Source organism: Catharus ustulatus, chromosome 12, assembly GCF_009819885.2.
Source record: "Catharus ustulatus isolate bCatUst1 chromosome 12, bCatUst1.pri.v2, whole genome shotgun sequence".
Lineage (NCBI taxonomy): Eukaryota > Metazoa > Chordata > Aves > Passeriformes > Turdidae > Catharus > Catharus ustulatus.
The window spans coordinates 1253287-1269903 of NC_046232.1; the positions used below are offsets into that span (position 1 = coordinate 1253287).

Here is a 16617-nt window from a genome sequence, read left to right on the forward strand (position 1 = left end):
TCCCGGCGCCCGGGGGATCGGGGCCGGCGCGCCCCCTCAGCGCGGCCCTCCCCGGGCCGGACGCGGCGCCCTGAGCACGGGCAGCACCGAGCGCTGCCCCGAGAGCCGGAACACGCAGCAGGGTACAAAACCCGCTTAGCTGACGTACCCTCAATCACCCAAAAATTATAAACAGGGCCGGATCTGACGAGTTACTTTGATTTGATTCCGACTGACTCTTGATTAACGAGAAAGACGTCTTATGAGGTTTTTTTTCTTTCTTTCTAAACCGTGTTGATTATGGTAATTCGAACATACTGATGATTTTTAACACAGAAATCACGCAAGACAGAATAAGTTATTTTATTACAAGATATATAGAACATATTTTCTCTATTTGCAATCTTATTTCAGCAGTTCTGCCAGTGCAAGTCCCACCACAGGGCAGAAAACACCAAAATCATGACACTGGATATAAGAACGAAACAAACTCAAATTATCAAAATTACAAAACAGAACTTGGAAGTATCTACAGTACTTATATAAATAGTGCAAATTATGTATCTACAGCATAAGTATTTAGAGTATCAAAAACGTTTTGGAACAGCGTTTTAAAGATGGTAGTCAGCAGGTACTGGTCAGTGTGATGGCGTCAGGGATTTAAAAATGAAATACAACTCTTATTTTTTCAAGAAGAACTGTCGAGCTTCTTCCCAGGACTGCCGGGGGAATCTGTTGGAGAGCTCAAGATAATCTTGAGAACTGAAAAACTTTTCTGTTGAAGAGAGAACATAAAATTACCACGTTATTCCCTCTTAAGATAAGACGGCAATAAAACAAGAATAATGAATGTGCAGGCGATTTGAGATACTTTAAGTAATTTACTCCCCTCCCCCTATGCAAATCTTCTCAGACCATGAGGTGACACTTGTGTGGAGCTCGGGACATCCACGCTCAGCTTTAAGAATGGGGGGGGGCAGAGGCTCTGATGAGCAAAGGCTTCCTTCCATTTGGGAATCTGAGAGCCGATCAGGCTCCCTGCCCTGTGCCGAGCAACATTATACATAATCTTTAGATACTGTATTCTTTATATAAGAAGTGTAGAACATTATACACTTTAGGTTCTTGGAGCCACCGGGGACCAGCTCAGCCCCGTTCTACCCTGGGCAGCCTCAGCGGCGTTTCCTGCTCAGCAGTTTCTTTTTGTTAGCACAAAGGGCTGCAGAAGAGTTGTGCTCCCGACTCCCCAGAGCTCAGAGCACAAACGCAGCTTTCACTCCTGGGAGTGTGCAGTGACGTGGCAAGGACTTCTCTGTGCACAGCTTTGGGGGTCTGACCCTCCATACAGCACTCAACTCTGAAATTCGTGCTTTTATTCCCATCAGTGTTATTATTCCCATTTGGTTTTGGGGACACCACCCTTCACGTTCAAGTGATAAAAGAGATAGAAATAATCCTGCCTACACTATTATTAAGTCAACTTTTTTACAATCGGGGAATGTTTAGAAATCACACTCACATGTTACAACATCTTTGTTTAAAAGTTCCTCAGGTTTGAATAGTGAAAATAAAAAGCAAGTTTTCCACTTGGATTTTAGATGTTTCTTGAGCACATTCTCATGCAAACACAATCCTGGAAAGTTGGTATTGCAGACAATGCACGAGGCTGCTTCAGACTGAGATGTCTGATGTTGACAGTAAAAATCTCCATAAAGTTACCTTAATTTTATAATTTATTTTTAAGCAAAAAGTTTATGCTTTAGACCTAGAACCACGCATCTTGTGGCAAACCCCGAGGAAATGGTGGTGATTTCTACTTGCTATGAGGGAGGAATGACTGTCCCAGCGCCACATTTTATGCACAATACTCAAGACCAGATGCCCATCAACATTTGAATTTCAGATGTGTTTAGCAAGTAACAGCCATCTCAGCTTAGAATCTTTCCAATGTTTAGCCTAAAAAGGTTGACTGCATTTAAAATAATATTTATAATAACTGAAGGGGGGAAAACCACGATTCTTGTGTAAGCTGACAAACTTTAAAGGACAATTGCACGACAGTATTTTAGAGATTTTTGGCTCCCTGGGTGTACTGGCATGGCTCTGTAGCCTCTGCAACCTAAAACTTTTGAAGGAAGCCTTTGTGTCAGCTAATTAAATATGTGCAGGTACAGTATCACATTTTAAGGCATGATACCACACAGCATTGAATAAAGATTAAGACTCTGAATCCCTGATAGACGAGCAGCAGACTGGAAGACACCTATGTGTATGTGCAGGTCAGGATGAAAGGCAGGGAGCCCACCCCCAAACTGTAAAATCTTGCTGCAATTTGCTGTATTTATTTTCTGCAATTTACTGTATTTCTTTTCAGGATAAATCACAGTATTCACACATTTTGTTACCCAGTTGTGACTCTGTTACACTGCAGGGAACGTACCCCTTTGCTGAGATAACTGATTTTCCGTTTGGCCTGAGCTCTGTGCAAAATCCTATGGGGGAAAACAAACAAACAAAAAGACATCAGGTTTTTGGATTTTACATCTGAGGAAATCAAACAACATTTTAAAGTCTTCACAGTCATTCAAAACCACTAATACTTCATGTCATCTGTAAATTAATGAACTCTGGCTTGTTTGCTACATATCGTAACAGAATACTGCCAGCACTTAAATCCTGTAATTTACAATGGATTTTTACACATTTATTTACATTTGTTTTCAAAAAATATATGTTTTTAGTACACAACAGAGAATCCAAAGCTTTCATGTCTTCTTAGGAAATAGTGATTGTGATTTTTATTTACCGTAGCCACGTTTCTGTAAAACAAACGGTGTTTCAGATTCCTGCTCCCAACTCCAAATACACTCTTTACAAAATTTGTGACCGATCCCAATTTCAATGGCTGTGCCTCCCAGTGAGCTGGGCACCTGAGGTGCTGATCTCCTGGGAGAAAGAATGCCAGCTGTGCCCCAGCTGTGTCCCCAGCACCATCCCACTGCTGCTGGGCATTGGGATATCTGCAGCATCCTGGGAGCCAGCAGGACACTGGCGTTGCCCACCAGCAGCCAGCTCCCCACTGCAGCTCCTGTGCTCTGCTGGAGTCTGCAGCCCGCACAACACTGAAGAAGGGATTACCCGAGATAAGATACAACAAATCATGGATACTCCTGAATGTTTCTACTCATTCCTGCACATCTCCAAACAGAAGGAACAAAAATAAACAGGCTGATGCAAACTTCAGCTGATGGAAATAACTATCGGTAGGGAGAGCACTGGAAAACACAGCCGTGCTCTCGCTTTGATTCTGGCTGCACATTTAACACACTGTATTTAAGTGTTATATTCGTACACACCACCAAACTTTTACGTAAACGCGACTTCTTCTGGCATTCCCTGGCAAAGGAAGAATCTCATTTTCTACTGACAGGGCAACATTTTCCAGTCTTTCCCAAACCTTCCGCTGAAGCAAATGAGAGATTTGACAAACAGCAGTGAGCTGGAACAGAGGTGGAGCGGCGAGTCCCTTGTTGTGCGCGGGATCTCAGCATTCCCTGGATCCAATGCGTGCGTGCAACACTTGGGATCAGACTTCCAGATGGGCAAAATGCTGAAGGTCCAGTGAGCTCAGCAGGGACAGGACACCTCACAACACACACAGCTCTGCCATTTTCTAACAGAACACCTTTCTTTAGAAGCCTGCAGGCACAGCACACAGACTTGCCATCTGGGATAACATTAACTGGAAATCAAATCAGTAACGTTGACCCTTATACATACACTTACGCTTCACCGTAGTTACCAGGGATTTTAGTGCCATTCCATCACTTATGGAACAGAAATCAAGGTAAATAACCTTAATTACTCATATAGGAAACATTCTCCTCCACCCTCATGTTTTTTAGCGGAAAAAAAAACCCAAACGAAACTTGCTGCACTTACTAATAATGCGGAATTTTTTCAGTTTCACTATAAGAAAGTCAAAGAAGATGGACTACAGCAGTGTATTCAATCAGAAGTTCATTACTATATGGCAAATGTTTTTAATACTAAGTTTTAAACTTCTTTAAGAAAAACTCCTCTGCAATTATTTTAGTATTAAAAGGATAAAAAGTAGTTGCACTCATAAGTTTGGTGTTATGCAAAGACTTTCAGTAAATATTTAGTTCTTGTCCTTTCTCAAATGCATGTAGCCTTTTCTTGTACTGGCTGTAAGCATTAGGGAAAGGAGTTTGATGAACATTTCTTTATCAACAACAGTAACTTTCAGGTGGCTGATACAGGGTTACAGACTCCTTAAATCTTATTAGTTTTAATAGCAGAGTGTTTATGAAAACTGCATTTGTGCACTGGAAACAGTCAATTAAATGCGTGAAGTTTTTAAATGCAAAAAATCTGATAGATAAAGCAGCATATAAACTTAGACAAAGGGAAGAAAAATAATGCAAATCTTTATTCAAAACAGTATTTATAATGACCTCAGTGGCTTACTGTCAAAAATAAAGATTGCAAGATTTGACTGGTAACACATGTTTTGTGTATTTTCTGCATAAAATATATACACTTACCCAGTTTCTGTAAATCTACAGTACACACAGTATACAACTGTACATTTACATGTAAACACATTAATAAACCAATTTCAGATATGCTATATGGGCAGGAATTTAAAAAAAAAAATATTTTAAGATTTACATCAGATCCAGTAACATTAATGAAAATAAGATTCTGCAGGGACAGTGAGAACCTGAACTACTCTGTAACCTTTCAGTGGGAAGAGATGCCTCAAGTACAGGCACAATGCGTGGGTTGAGAGGAGCTGCAGAGAGGCTGGAAGTACTTCAGCGCTGTTTACTGGCTTCCCTGAAGTGCAGAGCCCCACCCTGGGAGCAGAGGGAGCACAGCACCCGTGGAGCCGTACCTGGATGAAGGTGGCCAGTAACACGCAGCTCATCTCCTGCTCCAGGATGATCTTGTTCTGAGGGTTATTGTAGCACGCGGCTATGAGCGAAGGGAAGAGCACTTTGATCAAACGAGGATCACTGAAGTACTGGAAAGGCAACTGGCAGAGCTTCTGCAGCACCGTGGGGTGACGGCCAGACTGTACAATGATCTGAAAACACAAACAGAGCAAAATGACACCACGTCATCTATCTGCTCTTCTCTTCCTCCTAACCACCAAGACTGCTGAAGTCATGCTAAAAAAATGAGCAATACTATAAATAAAGCCTATACCATTTAGTTCAAGTAACTTCTGTGTCAGTGTGCAAGTACTGGTTTTATTGCAGAGTAATACAAAAAACACAAAGCTCTGAAAGTTCTTTTTTCTGTGTCGCCCAAAACGACAGCAAATAAGTGAGGGATTAATTTACAGATTACAGTACAATAGATAATTTAGCACTTTAAATTAAAAGACAAATAACTATAGCTCAGGGACTATTCTAAATTAGAGCCACGCAACACAAAATCCCAATACCTGCCATTTAAACACACTAAGCAGGGGCAAAAACCTCCAGGAAGAAATCAGCAGGATTTTAAAAACCCTCGTGAAGCTGGACCACCCTTTCCTGGACCTGGCAATTCGAGAGGACTGTGTTTCATGAGAGATGTCTGCCATGCATTCTCAGGCACCACAAAGAAAAGGGGATTGTGAGCTGCCCAGGAGGAGTTTCTGTAAGGAGAGACTCCCAGATCCTCCCATCTGTATTCCTTATCTGGGTTTCTATCAGTGCCATTGGCTCTAAAAGGAGAATTGTTTAGCTAAATGGGACTGTTGTCATGAAGCAGGCTAAGTTTACAACTGTATACATCTGAAGAAATAAGGCAATGCTATCAGTGCTCTCCTACAAAGGAACCTTTCCAATTCACTTGATATTCTTATAAAATCTTTGCCATAAACTAAAAAATGCACAAATCGGATCTGTTCCAAGTAACCTTGATTAGACAATTACAATATGAAAGAGCTGTCTGACCCAAAGTTGGCTTTTTGGCATAGGAGGAAGCTCCTATAAGGCTGGAACACTGTAAAACTGAGGGTCACGACTGTAAATTGTACTTGGAAAAACACAATTTTACAGGTACCCACCCAGACAAGACTGCATTCAAATTAAAACCAGAAGGACAGAAAGAAGCAGTTGAGACTACAGGAACATAAATTACAGGGATTTACAAGTTTTCAAAGCACTTTTAACAATACCTTCAGAGCACACACTAAGTTGATAATGCAGTTCAGTTTAAAAATAAGACGAACAAAATCACAGTTTGCATTTTTTTCAGTTCACCAGTCAAAAAAGACACTGAAACCCTTTCAAAATACTGGTAGCAATGTCTTAATGCACTTAAAGACAGGAGGAATTTTTAAAAGACCACCAAAAAAGTGACAATTAAGCATGCATTCAGACACTGTGTTGAGGAAAATATCACTGAAGCATTTGGATGATTCTAAACTCTCAGCTCCTACCCTGTAAGCAAGAGGTGCCCCCCAAGTTTGGGAGTACTGTTGAAATTTTAAATTAACCAGAGTAGTTATTACACTGTTCTATTTTTTCTCTGGTAAATTCTACAATCAGAAAAGTATTTAAAGTCAATTCTAATTGGTACTAAAATAACTACAATTGGCATTTCTGATCCAGGACAGAACAAGAGAACTCGATTTCCTTTTAATGGCCACCACACCCTTGATGAAAAGGCAGAGGCAAAGAAGTTTTTGGGACTTTAAATTTTTTTATTTCACAGCTCACTTCCCTCACCTGTCCTAAAAATGCCACGGATAGTTAGTGAAGTCCTGCCAAACCCACAGTGCAGATACCCAAACAGCTTCCATGGAATTATTATTTCATGATCTTTTTCTTTTCAACAGTTTTACTACTATGATGTTATCAACATTAAAGATAGGAAGGTATATAGAGGGGTTGCTGACTGTTTTAATCTGGTATTTATCACATGTGGAATCAATTTAATGATTTCAGCTCATTGTACTAATGCAGCTACTAAACCTGATACACTATATTATGTACTCTGAAGAAAAAAACCATGAGTCACCCCTTACTGGAAAAAAACCCCAATCAAATAAACCTGCAGCACAGCACATATTCCTTGTTTCACTGTCAATGGGCAGAGAAAGTGAAGGCCAGCACTTGACTGAGCAGACCAACAACAAAGAAAACAAATGAAAACTTTGCTCTTCTCATGAATTGGTTTTTTCCCTTTTGAACAGTCACTCGGCTTAATAATGGCAGGGAGTTTTGCAGGCCTGGAGTATGGAATGCTCATCTTACAAACTGCTCTCACACAAGGTACAAACTCCTCACTGAAATGCAGCTTGCCTCTCCTCCGGCCACAGACTGGCATCCAGATGCATTTACCTAGAATGAGCTTTTCTTATTGCTCTCTCTCTAGCCAGCAAGTCAGATATGCCTGTCAAATGTAACCAGATCCTAATTAAATCACTGCATTTCTGTACAGCCAAGCATTTAAACACCTGCTTAACTTCAGCTGTGTGCCTATGTTCCATTAATATTTGCTTGTGGTTCTCTTTCTCTGAACTGAGACCTGTCAAATTAATCCAAGCTACTGCAATTTTTTTTAAATCCAGAGCAGGCAACTCACATTGATGTTTTCTGAACTTCCTTTCAAAACTTTGCTTATTCTCAAAACTTACAGACGTTGGTACAACTTTATTGGTTTTGCCTGTGCTCAGCTGGAATAAATTCCAGCTGTTTATTTATTTACGGCCCAAGATGTACTAAATGTTGGAACAATCCTTTGAAGACCCAAACAACACACAGGTAGGAGACACAGCAGATAGGTTTCTGAAATGCTGTTTCATGATGAATGAAGTTTTCCTTTGTGCCAAACCCCAGGCCTGATCCATCTCAGAGGTGGAGCCCCTGTTACAGAGGGTGAGAATTCAGGTTCAGCACAGCAGGAAGCACTGGCCAACACTGCTCTCAGTGCACAGGGCTGCTGAGGAGACTGCAGCAGCTCAGGCTCTCTTTCAGGACTGCACTCCTGCCTGGTTGAGGTCTGCATTCCCAGGTCTCCCACAGCACACAGGCAGTGCCTGCTGCATCTGCAGCAACATGTGAGTGATGTGCTGACCTGGGGGAACTTTCCACTGAGCAATACCTTCCAGGGCTACCCATCACTTATCTTCTGTCACTCCCACCACCTTAGAGCCTTCTGCAGGTCCTGCTCATTTGCTTAATCTCCACTAGGCAGCGGGTCAGACTCCCTCCTGTGCCCCAGCAGCAATCCATGCTCCCGTGTGACTCTTTGGGAAGTGCACTCTGCTCTCACAAGTGCAATAATCATCCCCATCACTGTACTGGTATTTCTGAAGTTTATCACTTGGGAAAGCATGATTCATGATTTCTGAAGTCTCTAGATGGAATCCATGTTTTCCTCACGTTTACTCAGGCCAGTATTTACTATGGAGTCTATTGCTTGGCCATTTGCTGCAGCTCTCACTGTGAAAGCCTGAAGCAGTATAAAAGTCAGTCTTTCAAAACAGACTCCAATGACAAAAGCCAGCAATATGCCACACAGCACTTGAGCAATAAAATAGGACAATCAATCAAAAAAATTAAAAGCTCCAAGTGGTATGAAGCACTAATAAAGCAGTGAGGGGAACTCATCATTCTGCTGGGAGATTCCCCTGCCACTCAGGTAGGGAGTCTGGCTCCAGACCTGAGGCTAGGAAGGATATTCCATAAGGATATTCCATCCTGGATGGCCAGTTCTTCCCTGTATGCCCACCAGGACAGCAGCCTTTCTCTCCTGCCACTGCCACCTCGCACCTTGCAGAGGAGACCTTCCCAGGACTGAATGCCTTTCCTAAGGAACTAACAGACCACATGAACCCAAAAACTTGGGCATGATTTTCCTCTGGCAGCAAAGGGGAATGCTGGAGCTCATTTCATTTTTCAGTGAGCTCCAAGGGCCCCAGAATTAATGTTCTGATGCTGCTGCAGGAACAAGAATCAGAAAAGTGCAGCTCCTTTCCTTTCCTTCCTTGCAAGGAGATAATGAGCAGCACACACAGGGGCAACCTCTGCCCAAGAACTAGCAGGGGAAAGATGTTTTGCTGAACAGCTAAGTCTATTTACATACTGCATACACATATTTGTACTTCACTTAATCTTTATCTGTATTCCTTTCATCACTGAAAACTACCATTGCTTTGAAATGCATATATAAGTATTTTTGTCAAAGGAGGGTAATAAAATCCTCATAACTAACAGGAGCCAGAACTTTGGAGTGGTACAGCAAGGACACACAGTGTCTTAGCAGTTATATGTCAAATGAGATGTAAAATCTTACCAACTCAACAATTAATTTTACAGAAAACTAAAATAAGAATCCTCTTGCCTTTGAAATGATATTCTCATGATCAGGTAACTGAGAACAAACAGGATTTTCATCAACAAAACTAAAATGTCATTTAGAAAGTTGAAGAATGACTGTAAGTAAAATACTGAACAAATATTAGCTACATTGAATTGATAATTCATATATTCATATGTTCTGAACATGCATGTAATGGAGATGCATGCTACTCATTTGTCAAGAACTAGCAGTTCAATTAAACTGCCCTGAAGAAGATTTATTATAGAGTAGCATTTTTGGTGGCAATCAGAGTTTCTTTTTCCAAGTTGTAACTGCATTCAAAAAAAGGAGGAACTAAACTAATTTAAAATTCTGCTTGCAATCTTCCAGAGATTTAAAGAAGATTATGATCCCAGACTGGTTTCCAATGCATGTATGTTAAATATTATCAGATATTTTATTGCAAATAACAAAATTAATGCTTTGGTGTCAGACCAAGAACTTTTTCACTGCTTCTGTACTACATAAGGTTAGTCCAGGATTACTGCAGACTGGAAGCGCTGATTTTTAGAGCAATATTTAGTCTAGTTCTACTGGTGGGTTTAGGTTTTCTTGCTTGGAACATCTGGACATTTGCAGCTCTGTAAAGTCATAATTCATGTCAGTTATTTCTGTCAATATATGCAATAAAACCACCAGAATTATCTTTTAAAGAAGCAAATTCATTTCCTAGTTAGGTAGAAGAGTAAGCCAGCAGCAAACTTTTAGTGTGTGGAAGGGCAAAACAAAGAACTGAGAGGTGCTTCACTTTGGGGAGAAACTTTGGGAGCAGTGGCAGTGCTGGGGCAGCGCCAGGGGCAGCAGTACAAGGTGGAGACAGCCCCCAGCCCTGGGCACTGCCTCCCACCCATCCCCTGCCAGGCATGCAAACCACAGGGGCTTCCTGCAGCCCAGCATCCACAGACGAGAGAGAAAATGGGCAGCAGAGAAAGGCAAGAGATTGCCAAGGAGAGAACTGAAATCTCCCAAATGTCGAGTTTGGAACAAAACCTTGTACTGCTCTTGTGTGACTGAGCTTGCAGGAAAGTGCCATGTTCTTAGCACTCTACAGCCAGGACGACGGTTTTTGTTAATTTGGACCAAACAGTAGGAGTTGTAGCTGTTTTCTCATGTGAAAACTGAGACAAAGTTATGCTAATGGATCCATGAAGAAGCAGTTGAAAGTTCAGAACTTCCTGAAGCAAAACCTTCTTTGGCTCTTGGAGTCAGAGAAATGGGGTGTTCCACTGAGAAACAAACCCAGTGCTCATCCCTGGGAGGTGAATTCACTTTCTACAAAAACATCCTCCCCAACAGAATCTCCTTCCATTTTTATGAAACAAAGCATTAAAATATGCCCTTTAGCTGACTGTGCTCTTTGCTATAATGTAGTTCATGTTCAGATGCAATTTTCTGAGAACAACTCACACTAAGAAGTTAATGGTTCTCTGAGGGCACTCCCTGCCTTCCCTGCTGTCTCAGATGACCTGTGCTTCCAAACTCCAGCATGGCCATTATAAACATTAGCATCCTAAAATGGTACTCACTATGGGAAGCACTAATGTTTCTTATCCATGTATTTATCATTTATATTAATGTCAATTCCAATTTGTACTAACAAGTAATAACTTCATTGAACAGGAACTGTGCATCTAATTCCTGTAACAGTATTCCATCAAATAGTTAAATCCCTTTGTTTGATGTCAGGTTATTTACAACTTTGTAAGAGAAATAAGTCTTTATATTAGTAGTCCAGAGTTTCTCTTCAAAGATAGATCTGCATTATTTCTTTGCTTCTATATAAACAGATCTCATACTGCTAGTATTTAATCAGCAGAATATGTCACCACTTAGGCTCTTCTTCTGTTTTAAGGTCAAGCTCTTTTCTTTCCATTTTGCAAACTCCACTATTGGCAAAGCTCTGAGCAAAGAATGTTCTAAATTCCTCCTAGCATTTCTCAGGAATCAGAGCACCACTTCCATGCAAAAAGAAAGTTCCAGAATGCTACATTCAAATTAAAAAATAAGAATTTTGTCTATTTGAAAAATTCCAGTGTTTATTTTCTTAGCAGTCATGTGTAAGCTCCCAGAGAGAAGATAGGGGTGTTCAGGAATTACATCAGTCTTCCTATAAACCACATTCTGAGCATTGTCTTTTAGAGCTCTGTGGTTTCAGCAGATTCAGGGGTGCTCTGTCTATACATGACAGAAAAAAATCGTCTCATCAGTTTTTGTGTAATCATCCTAAGACATATGAACATTTAGGATAGGACAAGGGCCAACCACCAGGGCAGTGATGCACTGAAAATGTAAAAATGGTTATCAAAAGTGATGCTAGTGAAAAAACCAGCAAAAGTTCATTATACAAATCTTTTGAAAAAATGCAGCCCAAAATGACAACTAACAACTCACCATTTAGTATAAGACAACAAATGAAGTATATATTAATGAATAAATAAACAATGTAAAATAAATATTGTAAAAGAGAAACTTCATTACAATGTGATGAAAAGAAAATGGAAACAATTCTAATATGCATTGAAGTTACCTGTGAATTCAATACTTGTCCAGGCCACAGGAGAAAATAATAATCTAATATCTGACCTGGGAAAGGCATTAAGGAAAAGCCTAACTTCCAAAGTGATAGTATTTTAGCATTTATTAACATAAAAATAAACATTTAAATGTGAGCTTGTTCTCACACTTTGTGTTAATCATATACTTACGGACCCTGTTAAATCAAAGGGTATCACTGCTTTCTAGAAAATTCTAAGCTGCATTGTTTCCACCACAATGTAACAGAAGATGTATATGTTTAAGTGTTGTCCTAGTCATTTTTTTCATTAGAAAAAACTCTTATAGATCCAACGTCTGATAAATACATATATTGTCAGATAAAATTAAAAAACCCCATCATGACACATCTCAGATGCTCAGGTGTTATTTTGAGCCCTGAAGTGATCAGAATTAGCCTTTGCAGCCCTGCACTGTTTCTGAAGAATCATCCTGAAATTCAGGTAACATCCTCAGCTTCCATGATGAACCACTGCTGAACTCAGGCTGCTGCTTTGGCACCATGCTCCAGTCATTTACTCCCAATGAAATCCAACTGATCAGAATGAAAGGGCAGAGAAGAAACAGGACCAGTCAACAGAAGTTCAAGCAAACTCTTGGCTGAGGTTTCTGCCAGCATCCTTGGAAACAGAGCTGGTTTGGGTCAAAATCCCCAGAAGGTGTGAATAATTCAAACATTACAGTCTAAAACACATAAAATCGTTTTGTGTGTCTCAGAGAATTTTCTCTCTTCAAAAGCAAACGTTTTCTGTCACACTCTGGAACTCTGCTCACAAGTAAGCTGTACAGCCTTGCAATTATTATTATTCCTAGCACGTTTTGTCTTACAGCTTCCCCAAGAAATGTAAAGGGTTTGTCAAAGTATCCAATCATCAACTAAAAAGCTTGTGAAACACTGAGCCACTGGACATATTACAGAGCTGGTGGAGACAAAGCTTCAAACAGAGAGCAAGAAAACGTGCTTTTCTGCCCCGAAAAACGAGCTCCAATTTACCCTTTACCAAGGGGAGAGGAGGCCGCTTCATCTTCCATGAGTGCATTCTGTTCTTTATGTTCCAGTATCGCTTCAAACAAGTGTGACTTGAGCTGAGCATGACACCAGGGCTTGGGGACTCCTCTGGGCCTCTTGCAGGCTCTGAGCCTCGGAGCAGCATCCAAGGAGGAGCTGTCAGCTGCTGGGAACACAGAGCAGGCGGCGCTGCCTCGGCATGGGGCACAGCCACGGCAGAGCCCGGCTTTATGAGAGCAGCACAGGGAGTTCCTCACACATGAGGCCAGCCAGACAATAGCTCCCAAGGCCGATTAAACATTTGCAGGCTTTAGAGCTCGCTTTAAGCGGCAGTGTGAAAAGCAGTTCCCAAGCACAGGGTGGGAGCGGGCACAGCACGGCGGGCGTTGTGCAAGCTCCTGTCCAAAGCCAGGCCTGCCTCTGAGCTGGGAACAAACTGCTTATTAGGCAGGATTATGCCAAACTCTGGGGTGTTTCTCGATGGGGACGAAGCTGCACTGGGGATTAAGCTGAGACCACCAAAGCCCTTTGATCCCGACCCAGGAGTGAGATTAGAACGTGGCTCTCTGGAGGCAGCATCAGCCCATAGCTCCCTCTCCTCTCTCCAAGCCTCAGTGAGGGACTGTGCTTGAAGGCTGTGAAAGTAGCAGCTTTTATAAGTTTATTCTTTTGTGTTTACACAAAAAAGTTTGAGAGGAGGACAGTAAGATAAATCCAAATGCATGAATTTCTCACACAAATTCCTATTCACTCTCTCTTCTCCTCCCTCATCAGCCAGTCATCATGAACTGAAACTAAATACACTTTACTTCATGCTAAGTCTTTGCTCATATTCAATTACCTTCCCCACATCCTCTCAAAAACCCAGGATACATACTGGAATGTTAGAAATACAATTAAGATGTGACAGTCCCAAATGCTTCTGACATATTTAATTTGCTTTGTCATAGATCATCCTTAAAAAGAAAAAGCTCATCAGGAAGCTCAAACAACAACAAAGGTGTCTGACAAATTACCTAAAAGACATCCCCACTTTTCCCTGACTGCCCAGACAGGAATGCCATCTCCCCTGGTTCACTTAAGTGAATTTATGTGGCTGGGGATGTGAGGCTGGGAGAGCCAAGGCATACATTACAGAGCTGCCTTAATGTACTGTACTCTAACTGGGCACTTTAATCCTCAGGGGATTTCTGCTCACAAACTCAAGTGCTTCTAAATGGGAGTCAGGACTACAACTTCACATGAATCACTCACCTGCCAAAATCAGCTATTCCACAAAATTTACCAGGCATATTTCTTGTTCAAACCTGTAAAACTTTAAAACATGTGGGTGTGGGGCTTTTAAAACAAGTTTTAAAGAAAAAGCCCATAACCTCAACACAAAATCAATACTCCTAAAAATCCCTGTCTGAGAAGAAGCTAACAAAATGAGAACTAAGTCATTTCAGATCCTATTTACTTACAGATAGGGACGTTAACTGCATGCTAACTACCAATTCCTGCATCTTTACTCCTTGTGCTGTATTTTCATAAAGTCCACTTACAAATCAAAATTGTTCCAGTCCCTCCACAGCCCCAAGAGCAACATAAATGATGGCAGTTTAATGATGGCCTCTAGTAAACAACCCATATGGAAAATTCACATATTTTTATAACTTGCAAGTTTTCCTGTTTTGATTCTTATTTTCCCAATTTTTCCATTTTAGAAGTAATTTCCTTCCTTCCCACTAGCACTCCAGAAAGCTGGCCCCACAGTAAAACTCAGTATATACTAACTCTGTCAAAAGCACAAAATAAGTTCCCTCCAGAAGGTCACTTTTAACCTGAAGTCCCTTGCAAGCACAGCTAGGATGTGGCATACAGAGATACAGATTTGTGATATACACTTATAATTTTATAACAAAGACTCCTGCTGCTTTATGACACAAGAAGGATTTACCACACGAAAGAAATGCTTAGAAGAAAATATGACTAAAAGTCAATCATTTACCAAAAAAGGGGAAATCATCTTGGGATGAAACCTTTCTTGGGGACTAACTACCATGCTTTGGGTGCCTAAAGTGAGTCCTAAATTTCAGGATCCTTTTAGAACTGTGCACACCACACGATATTTCAGTTTCTTTACACATTATATTTTTACCTGTGATACTGCTGTCTGATATCTTACATATTTAACATTTAATTCCCTCCCAAAATATCCTGGAATCTCACTGCTCCTTACTCCTTCACCTGGGGTTAGCTGGGATGCCTGAAACATGTTTTACAACACATTTTCCACCTGGATAGCAAAAGGAGTAATTTCTAGTGGGTGACTGATACTATTCAATCTAATTCCATGTACTTCTATTTTCAGCATAGGGATTACTAGATATTAACAGTTCAATGATTTATGAGTTTATAATAACAAGCCTTGTTATGGACACAAATGTTTGGGGATAAAGGGTTTGGACAGAGAAATAAGTTAGACTTACGCAGCTGGAAGACTTTTGGGAATGAAATCCCTTCTTCAAGGACACACAGTGTGCATGTAAATGTTAAAAAAACTTCTGAGAGAACTCTTTACTTCTATCTACAAGGCTAATTTTATAATAAAGTTCTGAAAAGCTGCACATACCTTTTCCTAACTCTTTCAGCAGAGATTTTGTTTTGCAATCCAGCAATAGTATCTTGTAGAAGCATGCAGTTAATATCTTACAAACCCTTAAAGTTGGTGGGATTTTTCTAGAGCACTCTAAATACAGTGTGTACCCAAGGCTGGGAGAACAAAAGCTATTTTTATTTAAATAAAGCCATAGCAATACAAACAAACAATGCAACTTCTTTTGGAGCCTGTCAGCAAGATCCTGAGTCTGAGGATCTGATTTGTGAGGACTTTTTAGATGAAAAATATTCCCTATCTGCAATGAATATGGAAAGATTTCTATTCCCAATGCAGCAATGTGAAAGAAAGCAAATCATCTGTCATTCCTGTTAATTTAATTACAGGACCACATTCAATTATTCAATATAATATGCAAATAAGGTGAGTTGACAGCACATGCTAATTATATTCATTATACTAATTAAATCAAACAATAAAAGGGAATAAAAATGTAATGAAATAGAAGGATAATTTTAATTAACAAGAACATTTTAATTAGAAACCGTAATTCTACACTCTGATATAGCAGGGTTGGCTGTGGAAAGATTGGACATTATTTTTATTACACAGTTCAGCCTGACACGTCCATCCTCGCTATCAAGGGACCTGTTTTTGTAGGGCAGAAGATGAAATGGTGGCCAGCAGGAGAGAATCCCCTTTCTAGATGCCCAGCAAAGCTGAGCTCTGCAGCAAACACAACTTCACACTGAACACACAGGGCAGCTCAGCCTCAGCCCTGGCCTTGCAGCCTTGCCAATATTCAAGGAACACTCCTTGCTGTTTGCAATTCTCACTTTCATAACTGATTTATTTCTTCAGTGACAGCAGCTGCGCTGGAAGAGTTTTATGAATGTTAAAACAAAATAGGAATGGAGGAAAGGAATATTACTAATATATTATATGTGGGCAGAGTCAGCAAAATCACAGCCTTTCTAAAATAAACAGAGCAAGCACTATCAAAACACTGAGGAATGTGTTCCTCAGGAATCCATTGTCCTCTCTGCTCCTCGACAGAATCACTTGGGGCTGGCCCAAGAGGCAGGCGTGG

At 40.7% G+C, this 16617-nt stretch overlaps 1 protein-coding gene across 2 annotated transcripts in view; it reads right to left on the reverse strand.

Moving 5' to 3' along the window:
* Nucleotides 1-318: 318 nt before the first annotated feature.
* The window catches only part of SCAPER (S-phase cyclin A associated protein in the ER), a 140084-nt gene continuing 123785 nt past the window's right edge, over nt 319-16617 (reverse strand). For both annotated transcript variants that reach the window (XM_033070745.1, XM_033070746.1), the window contains exons 30-32: nt 4901-5092; nt 2420-2471; nt 319-754 (exon numbers count right to left, since the gene is read on the reverse strand). In XM_033070745.1, the coding sequence (XP_032926636.1) occupies nt 660-754; nt 2420-2471; nt 4901-5092 (339 nt within the window). In that variant the 3' untranslated portion in view covers nt 319-659. The remainder of the gene's footprint in view (nt 755-2419; nt 2472-4900; nt 5093-16617) is intronic.